The 10,447-nt window shown below is 41.3% G+C and overlaps 1 protein-coding gene and 1 long non-coding RNA gene across 2 annotated transcripts; one reads left to right on the top strand and one right to left on the bottom strand.

Moving 5' to 3' along the window:
- Positions 1-1,200: 1,200 nt before the first annotated feature.
- Positions 1,201-5,061, bottom strand: LOC109925445 (tubulin alpha chain). The gene is made up of 4 exons (XM_020525386.2): positions 4,896-5,061; positions 3,350-3,572; positions 3,075-3,223; positions 1,201-2,625 (listed from the first exon to the last, which is right to left on the bottom strand). The coding sequence occupies exons 1-4, from the start codon at positions 4,896-4,898 to the stop codon at positions 1,645-1,647; spliced, it is 1,356 nt and encodes a 451-aa protein (XP_020380975.1). The 5' UTR covers positions 4,899-5,061; the 3' UTR covers positions 1,201-1,644.
- On the top strand, positions 3,973-5,709 carry LOC109925446. Its single transcript, XR_002260054.2, has 2 exons — positions 3,973-4,263; positions 5,172-5,709. It is a non-coding gene; the product is annotated as an uncharacterized LOC109925446 (long non-coding RNA).
- The last annotated feature ends 4,738 nt before the right edge of the window (positions 5,710-10,447 follow it).

Raw genomic sequence — 10,447 nt, 5'->3', positions numbered from 1 at the left:
ATAGCCAACACAAGTTCATGTTTTAGAAATAGCATTCCCCAATTTGTCAGTTGTGGTACAGCCAATTCGCGTTGCCAGAACACACATTATAGCAGAACCAACTGGTATTGTCCTTTGGAGGACACATTTGACTGCAGACCACCAAAATGGCTGATTCAATTGTTCTGAAACGGTGTGGAAAGCAATTCAGTTCAAGGGCAACAAATGGTGGCATTGCCAATGGTACTTTTTTTTTAAAAATGGGATGTGGGTAAGTTTAGTCAGGAGGTTTTCTTTGGTACTTAAGTTCAGCACTTGTCACAGAATAAACTATTCAAGGTGTCTGAAGTTAAAGGTGATTAAATCATTAGGAGCATTTTTACAACCCAAAGTTAAAGTAACCATTAGAAAAAAGTTCCTTGCTGAAAATACTTTTTGCTAAAAATTGGTTTGTGGTGGTGTTCCAATTCAGAAACATGTAAAACAATGGTATTCCAATCCAGCTCCAATTTTCCTACTTTAACTCTACCATCTTGGATATCCCATATTCCCCCACCCACACCCCCAACAAAAGAAAACCACAAATAACCCAAACTAGCCCAAGATTCACAAACATTTGACATAAATAACCAACTTAATTCAAGGACTGTAACCTTCATGTTGAAGCTGTAGTCTCAATATCTAGCTTGTCAAGCTCCTAAAAGATTCGTTTCCTCCTCTTCCCCCATTTTCATATTGTAATTTTATAATTTTAAGTCTCCATGCAGAGGCCAGGTCTGCTTAACTCTTTTTGGGCAGAGGGTCAAGTACATCACTTTGCAAACCAGCCTTATGAAGCTCTATTGCACTCCTTCAAGGTCAACTTTTACCCCCTTCCATAAGTAATCAAAATTCTGTTTTACTCATTCTTCCATGTTTAACCCTGTCTTCCTGGTCAGGAATTGGGACTGAGTAATGGGTGAAGTTGTTGGTATCATTTTGTGCCCATCATGCTGGGACTATCAACATTTGAAAAATAGCAATCTCCTGGTCACCTATTAATTGTGTAAGGTTACTGCTGATAAAGTGAAAAAACAAACCACTCAAGTATTTCAGATATTGAAATTGCCTTAAAAAGTGTGTATAGTAAGGGATGAGGCTCTTAAATTTTTTCTTTTTTTAAAGAAAAGGATAAAAAAATTCACACTTTATTTTCTCATAAAATGCAACAAAGACAAAAGATGACAGGGATCTTATTTATTGATAATACTATCAAGACAGAACAGGAGTTACATTTGTGACAACTTGCTTTCACAATGCTGCATAGCAATCTCAATTCAGATGTACATTGCTACACATTCAATTGGTAGGTCTCATTACATTTAGCTCACATTGCAACTTAAACTAACAAAAACATTAGCTGGTCACTGAACTGAAGCCTTCAAGTTAATTCAAGAGGGTTTCAAGTACAATCTAGCAGAGACTGAACACTGGGCAGCCAAAAACATAAACAGCGCATTTACTTAATACAAAAATGCAAACAACAAAATCGACATAACCATGCAGCAATGCCCAATGGATGATAGAAAATTGAGACCCAATTCAATTTGGTCAATCTTCACCAACATTTAACTTCTATCTTGGCTCCCTGTTACAGCAGCAGTGTTATGTAATGTCAAAAACTTGTTAATATTCTTCCCCTTCCTCCTCTCCTTCCCCTTCAATAGAGTCAACACCAACTTCTTCATAATCCTTCTCTAAAGCAGCCATATCCTCACGGGCTTCTGAGAACTCTCCTTCCTCCATACCTTCACCAACATACCAGTGAACAAAGGCACGCTTGGCATACATCAGGTCAAACTTGTGGTCCAGGCGAGCCCAGGCTTCAGCAATAGCTGTGGTGTTGCTCAGCATACACACAGCCCGCTGAACCTTGGCCAAGTCACCTCCAGGAACCACAGTAGGAGGCTGGTAGTTGATACCAACCTTGAAACCAGTGGGACACCAATCCACAAACTGGATGCTACGCTTGGTTTTAATAGTAGCAATAGCTGCATTGACATCTTTTGGCACTACATCACCACGGTAAAGGAGGCAGCAGGCCATGTACTTGCCATGGCGGGGGTCACATTTGACCATCTGGTTGGCTGGCTCAAAACAAGCATTAGTTATCTCAGACACAGAAAGCTGCTCATGATATGCCTTCTCAGCAGAGATAACTGGTGCATAGGTGGCCAAGGGGAAGTGGATACGGGGGTATGGCACCAAGTTGGTCTGGAACTCGGTCAGATCAACATTCAGGGCACCATCAAAGCGAAGGGAGGCAGTGATAGAGGACACTATCTGGCTGATGAGGCGGTTCAGGTTGGTGTAAGTTGGCCTCTCAATGTCTAGGTTTCTTCGGCAGATGTCATAGATGGCTTCGTTGTCGACCATGAAAGCGCAATCGGAGTGTTCCAGGGTAGTGTGGGTGGTCAGGATGGAATTGTAAGGCTCTACCACTGCAGTGGACACCTGGGGAGCTGGGTAGATGGAGAATTCAAGCTTGGATTTCTTGCCATAGTCAACAGAGAGACGTTCCATCAGCAGAGATGTAAAGCCAGAGCCAGTGCCACCGCCAAAGCTGTGGAAGACCAGGAAACCTTGGAGACCTGTACATTGGTCAGCCTGTTTTAAAAAGAAAATAAATAATACCACAAGTGTTAATTACAGTAAACATCTGCTCTCTTCATTGTCCAAGTGTTTTCCCAAAGGGAGAGAGAGAAGATTCAAGCAGCATCCATCACTCCTCCATACATTTGGATATTAGTCTAAAACAAAGTCGCTACCACTTAAGCATAATTGGGTGAATCAAATGGAGACTCACTCTCTTTGTAGCTCTGCAAGACATTCATTATGTTCAGTATAGTTAATTTTAAAAAACAACAAACATAAAAACAGACCCAATTGGAAGAACACAGCTGAAATTTTCTACAGAACACTGACAGAGAGTGTGCGCAATTAAGAGTCAACATTTCCTTCATCACTTCACAAACTGAGCAGTGACTTTTACTGAAGGTTTAAGTTTAAAAAAAAAATAAAAAAGGGATCACATTCAAATGTAAGATCCAACTCACCAGTTTACGGATTCGGTCCAGAACCAAGTCAATGATCTCCTTGCCAATTGTGTAGTGACCACGGGCATAGTTATTAGCTGCATCTTCCTTCCCAGTGATCAGCTGCTCAGGGTGGAACAGCTGGCGGTAAGTACCAGTACGAACCTCATCTAGGATGGAGAGAGAGTGGGATTTCAGTGATACATTAACACACTTAACTGAGATGAAATCAGATTCATTTGGCATAACCAGAGAAGAGGTCTGCAAGGTAACCGTTACACGTGCCCATCACCTACCTATTACAGTTGGCTCCAAGTCCACAAACACAGCTCGTGGAACATGTTTGCCTGCTCCTGTCTCACTGAAGAAGGTGTTGAAGGAATCATCTCCACCTCCGATGGTCTTGTCACTGGGCATCTGCCCATCAGGCTGGATGCCATGTTCCAAGCAGTAGAGCTCCCAGCAGGCATTTCCGATCTGGACTCCAGCCTGGCCAACATGGATACTGATGCACTCACGCTGTAGGAGAGAAAAAGAACGGGGTGGGGGAAGAGAAAGAGAGAGAAACGAAGAAACATTAGACATACAATCACTTCAGGATATATGTGTCCTGTATGTTAGTTGAAGCAGCAGTCTCGAAGACCACGACGACCATTAAACGGTAGTCGTTAGGAACAGCGATATTAAAAACATCCTTGGCTGATGCACTGGCGATAATGGTTAAGGTCGGAGATGTTCAATTTTCTTACGTTTGCCTTAAGCGCTTTAGCTCCACTTGGCGCCTGAACCTGCAAAAGCAACACACGCGCAGTGAGCGGGTCCAGGCTTCGACAAAGAATTCTGGGGGGTGTAGTTTCCCGCCGCTTCTTTGTGTGCGCGGGAACCAGTGACAGAACTACAATACCTAGGGTGTAGTGCGCACTGCGGCACCTACAGGCCAGAGCGGGTCCGCCATGTTAGTACCCGAACTGCGCGATGAAGTGTCTCCATCCACCAAGAGCCACCGTCCATCGCCAGATTTTTCTTCTTGTGGGAAGCTACTTATTGCTGAACAAAAGATGGAATAGATGCAAAGACGGGTACATTTCACGGCTGGAACTGATCTACCGACCGATTTACCACAGAGCCACATTTACACACGGCATGGCAGCCATTGTTAGCCTGAGATTTTCAACATTTTGCAAGAAAACCGAGCAATTTAAGTTACAAAGTGAGAATGATTGCTTTGTCTACCCGTCTCCACCCTCAAATCTCCCTCTAGGTTTTAAACTGCGCACCCAGTGTTTCTTTACTCGCGCGCTTATCACTCAATCACTTCACAAATGAAGAGCTGGCGCGCTTTAAAACCGAGCGGATGAAAAAGAAACATCTTGATTCCCGCGGGTAAACTTCGCGTTTAAAAAGAGCAGAGCGACGCCTCTTCTCTCCCCCTCCACAACCAGTGCAGCGCATTACACACATGGATGCTACACAAGGATCACTCTTTCCGCATCACTCGAGCGAAATTAATCGATTAGATGATTTCTCCCAGACAAAGAATATTTTACATGCTGGAGAATTACGTTTTGGGGGAGGGGGTAGAGGGAACGCTAGTGCCATCGAGCTTTAGTATTGAATATTTAAAGGCCAGTGAGTTTCAATTCTAAACAATGTTGCTATATTAGCTACTTCAAAGCAACACTGTTTTCGACTACAAACTCTACTGCACCTCAAAAACAATGCACCACGACAGCGATAAAATGAAAGTTACTGATTAACTTTGGTTCATTTGTGCACCAACAAAATGATGGGCGGCAAGGAATATAAATTAGTTTTGAATGAAAAATGAAACTGTATACTTACCATTTTTATTCAAGTCCGATAACGATAAGAATAACCTTACAAAGAATGTGACTGTTACTTCGCTCGACAATAACGAGTCGATGCAAGTAACCGAATGGGAAACGTTGGCGGATAGTGCCTTTTTATATTAATGGAGGCCGGCCTTAGTCCAGTCTTTCATTGACATTGGCTCCGAGGAAGAAGGGAGGTGGCGGGAGAAGATGTCAGTTAGAGTGGATTGGGCAAATGTTGGCATTTTAAAACACGTCAGCTTTAACGTTACAAATTCTGTTTCAGGGACTGCGCAAAAAAAATCACCGCAGAATGTACGAGAAAAGGGGCGAGGACCTTTCGCTTGAGCAAGTGGTGAGATTTGAATTGGAATATCTTCTTTGCCATGCAGCCCTATTCTTCAATTTCACCAGCAGTCAAACCACGCCCTTCATCTTTCACAGATCAAATCTTGGAAAAGGGTGACTTTAAAATAAAATCAGTTCACCTATTTAACATGTTTTAATTTTTGTAGAAGGATGAGCAAAGAAGAAAGCACAAGGGACACTGAAAGCTTTAATAGAACATGAGAAGAGGAATAATGAAATGTGTGTTATGTAGACATCTGCAGTGAGGGTGGAGATGTGACGGGATTGCAGAATGCGGACTATGAGGAAAGTAGTTTGACCGACTCTGCAGTTGCTGCAGAATTTATATCACACTTCCATCATGTACCCTTGACTTTGCAATGTCGAAAAGACAAAGGCTACACACGATATTGTGCTAAAATTACAGTGTGCTGTGATTGTTTTAGATGAAGTTTAAATTAGCTATATTGCTGCAATTGAGAATACTGTGTATTTGTTTAAATACATGAATTAAGGGCGAATATCGTGAAAGGGAGAATGGAACGGAAAGCCGGTTTCAATTCCCTTTTACGAATAATCTTTTGTGGATAGGCAGTGGCAAAAAAAAATCAAGTATCAGCCTTCTCTGTAAATAATAGCATTTTCACTTCTGTATTAGAGATTGTGTATCAAAGCACCTTCCCAGCAAATTCTGTACGTCACCTCGGGTGTCCAAAGATCAATAAAATAACATAGATGAGAAAAAAATCCCAATATTTACAGTAAGATTCTGGAGGGTGTCTGATGCCAAAAAACTGAACTCCAGAGAAAGAATATTGGGTACCCGTGTACACATTACACAGAACACAGCTTGTGTACATGTGTCTGATAAACCTGCAGGTCACATCCCACAAAAACACAATAAATTACTATTTTTCTGGGAGTTTTATGTGTAATCTTCACATATTCCTCATACTACTTCTTTGATCAACAGAAAAGGTTGGTGATCAAAGATATAGTATGAGGAATATGTGAAGATTTCATTTGAAGTTCATAAAATGGCTTCTGTAAAAATAGACTGTGTTATACATATTAGATAACAGTCCTTTGAAGAAGTTACTCGCATAGTGGATGAGGGAATCCCAGTAAGTATTCTCTACCTGGATGTTCCAAAATCTTTGGTTAGGTATCTCATGCCAGGTTATTTAGCAGGATTGTATCAGCAGGAATTTCAAACACTCGATTAGGAATTGGCTGTAATGCCACAGCAAAAATGTAGCAACTAATGGATGTGCCTCAACCGAAACCCACATTACTGGTGATGTTCCTCAGGGATTGTTCATAAGTTCCGTACTCTACCTTGTATTTAGGAATGATCCAGACAGTGATTTTGACAGTACAGTTGGTAAATTTGCAGATTAAACCAAAATCTGTGCACTGGTTAAAACAGTTGAGGGATGTGGTCAATATAGAAATATAGATGTGCTTGGGTAAAGGTTCACAAACTTTATTTCTTGAAGGAAATAGGTTAATAATTATTGATCCCTCCACGATCAAAATTAGAACACTGTACCATACTCATAATATGAAAGTATTGTATATAGAAACTGTTTTCACAATACTTTTAAGTACACAAGATTGCGCCTATCCTCAGCACAATGGTTATTGCACTCTGCTCCCACCTCCCTTCCTCCAGACCTCACTCATTCTTTTTTACTTAATCACAGTGCCTAGGGTAATTGGCCATATCACACACCTTGTTTGGCCCTTTCACATCAGTTTGCAGATCCCCAGGAATATCTCAGCAGACTACAGCTGGAGAACTCACATGCTCAGGAGTGGGTCATACAATGTAAATTGCATTAAACATAGATAAATGTAAGGTCATACATGTTGCAAAATAGATATATCACTTACAGGGAGTGATACTGAAGAGGTTGAGACATTTCAGTGTTATACACACAGATGTTCTTGATCAATGTAGAAAAAGGCTTAAATAAAGCTCTTAGCATATTCAGTTACGTTGATAGAACCATTTGGTATAAATGAAATTATATAATTCAGTACCCTGTCAAATAGCTTAGCAAGCCACTTGATTACCACAATAGCTGCAAAATAAACCTGTAATAAGCATAAAATTGAACACACCACCTGGCATGGGCTAAAGTACCCAACTAACCTCTTGGCATTTGTGTCAAAATTGAGAGAACTGTCCGATGAACAATAGCCTTAAATAATCATGCTCATCAAATTATCCCTTTCAGGTCACATCTCCATCACCATCCTGGATATGTTCTATCCCACCAGTGGGACTCATTTACCATAAGTGGTGGCACAGTGGTATATAATCAGGAGGGAGTGGTTTTGAGACCTCCAAATTGACACCAGACCCTATGAAATCTCATGGCATTTGGTTAAGTATGGGCAAGGAAGTATACTGCTTACCACTTACCACCCACCTTCAGCAGATCAATTAGTACTCAGTGTTGAACACCACTTGGAGAAAGCACTGAGAATTACAAAAGCATGGAATGTACTTTTGTTGGGGCATCAGTGTCCATCACCATGATTGGCTGGTAGCAACACTAATGACTGAGCTGGCCAAGTCCTGAAGGATGCAGTTGCCAAATTGGGCTTGTGATAAGTGATGAGAGAACGAACAAGAGGGAAAAGCCTACTTGACCTCTCCAATTTACCTTTTGAAGATAAATCTGTCCACCACAGTGTTGGTAGAAGGCTTTGTTTAGTCTTTGAGGAAAACTGGCAAGGCATTTGTTGCCCATCCTTAATTGCCCTAAGACTGAGTGGACTATTAGACCATTTCAGAGGCAGTTAAGAGTTAACCACACTGCTCTGGGTCTGGAGTCACATGTATGCCAAATCATATAAGGGTAATATTTAAGATGATGTACAGATATAGAAAGGATGTTTCCTCATGTGGGGCAATCTAGAATGAGAAGTCAAAGTTTTAGGATAAGGAATAACAGATTTAAAAAGAGATGAGGAAAAATTACTTTTCTAAAAGGGTCATGAATCTGTGGAATTCACTATCTTAGAGTACAGTGGAGGCTGGAACATTAAGTAAATTTAAAGAGGAGAGAGACAGATTTTTAACTAGTAATCGGTTGAATGGTTTTGGAAAGAAGGCAGGAAAGTGGAGTTGAGGCTGAGATGAGATCAGCCATGATCATATCAAATGGCAGATCGGGCTTGAAGGGCTGAATTGCCTATTCCTGCTCCTTGTTCTTATGTTCTTATATGTCTTTCCCAAAAGGATGTCGGTGAACCAGATGGGTTTCCATGATAGTTTCATCCTCACTATTGCTGAGTCTACCTTTCAGTTCCAGCTGTTTTTAATTCACTGATTTTAAGTTTCACCAGCTGCCGTGGTAGATTTGAGATCACATCCCCAAGGCATTAGCCTGGGTATTTCGATTATTGGTCCAGTGACATTACCACTACGCAGTGTTTATGGAAACAAAGACCTGCCTATGCACTGGGGACTTTCTCCAATAAGTTGTGTGGCACATGTTATTTTTAATAAACCTGTATGGACATGTGAGGGGACTTGAGCCCGGACCTCCTGACCCAAGGTAGGGATGCTACAATTGTGCCACAAGATCCGAATATTGACCTGGACCTCTATACTACTACTCCAGTGCCATTACCGTTACCCCACCATTTGCCCCTGGTGCGGCACATTAATGGGAACAGATTTTTTTTATGTTAATGATAATTGGCAGGTGTTATAAAATATTAATTGCCTAATTTTTAAAGGGCCACACCATTACCTTGCAACAAAAAATAAAGGAAAGTTAAATTAAAATTTGGTTTGGGTGTCAAGAAGCCCTTTAGTCTCCCTCATGCCCACTGGTAGGTGCCTGTTCAGAATTGATCTAACATCTCAAAACTGTTTCTTTCATAAGATGCTATTGATCATCATCTGCAGAATTGTACTCATGACATACCTTGGTTCACTCCCTGGCCTGAAAGTAATGGTGGTGTGTTTTTGTTCACTCTAGGAATGTAGACTTTGCTGATAAATCCAGTATTAATTGTCCATACGGAGTACTCTTCTCACATTCATTATGAATGGTAGTGGACAATGAAAAGAAAAAGGAAAGTCTTGCATTTATAGAGCACTTCTTGTGACCATCAGGCATCTCGGTATTTACAGCCAATTAAATACTTTTGAAGTGTAGTCACTGTTGTCATGTAGAAAACATGGCGACCAATTTGCACACAGCAAGTTTCTAGAAACAGAAATGTTATAATCACCAGATACACCACCCAAGAAGGAAAATGGGGCCTCAGTATAATATCTCATTTGAAAGTCTACATCTCCGACAGTGGAGTGAGCCTTCAGTACTGAAGTGTCAGCCTTAATTTTTGTGCTCAAAAACTAAAGTCTGACTTGGTCCTGTTCCTTGTGAATCAAGAAGCACTTCTACTACCAACTAAACAATTGACAGCAGGCTCATCTGCGCAAATTGCAAACATTTACAACCAATTTCAGTGTGATGTAGATCCACCTTGGCCTCTGTTGAACTTCCCCATTATGGAAGCCAGCCCAGTCGCCAATCCCTAATGCCTTTGAAAATGTGACAGTGAGCTGCCTCCTTCAATGCCTGAAATCCATGTAGGTACACCCACAGTGCTGTTAGGAAAAGGAGCTGACTTAGTCATCTGCAAAGTGATGGAAGGTGTCATCAACAGTACAATCAAGTAGCATATTCACCTCCAACCTGTTCAACAATGCTCAGTGTTCCAGCACAACCAATTGCATCAGACCTCACTATATCTAACATCGAGCTGAATGCCAGAGGTGAGCTCAGAGTGGCTGCCCTTGATATCAAGTCAGCTTTTAACTGAGAGTGTCATTAAGGAGACATCAAAAAAATTGAAATCAATAAGAAACAGGGGGAAGACCGTCCACTGGCAGGATCCTACCTAGCACAAGGGACAATAGCTGATAACAGCCAATAATTTCAGCCTGAGGATGTTGTTGCAGGAATGTCTCAAGCCAATGTCCTAGGCCCAACCATCTTCAACTGTTTAATCAAGGACCTGCCCTCCATCATAAGAAGTGGGGATGTTCACTGATGATTTCACATTATTTGTTTACATTGCTGTCTCTTTAGTCAAATAAACACTTTATGACTGCATACAGCATTCAGGCTTGAGCTAAGTGGCAACTCACTTTTGCATCACACAAGTGCAAGCCAGTGACAATAT

Source organism: Rhincodon typus, chromosome 41 (genome assembly GCF_021869965.1).
Source record: "Rhincodon typus isolate 14 chromosome 41, sRhiTyp1.1, whole genome shotgun sequence".
Lineage (NCBI taxonomy): Eukaryota > Metazoa > Chordata > Chondrichthyes > Orectolobiformes > Rhincodontidae > Rhincodon > Rhincodon typus.
Note: the sequence above shows the minus strand (reverse complement) of the source record. Positions and strands in the feature narration are given on the sequence as shown.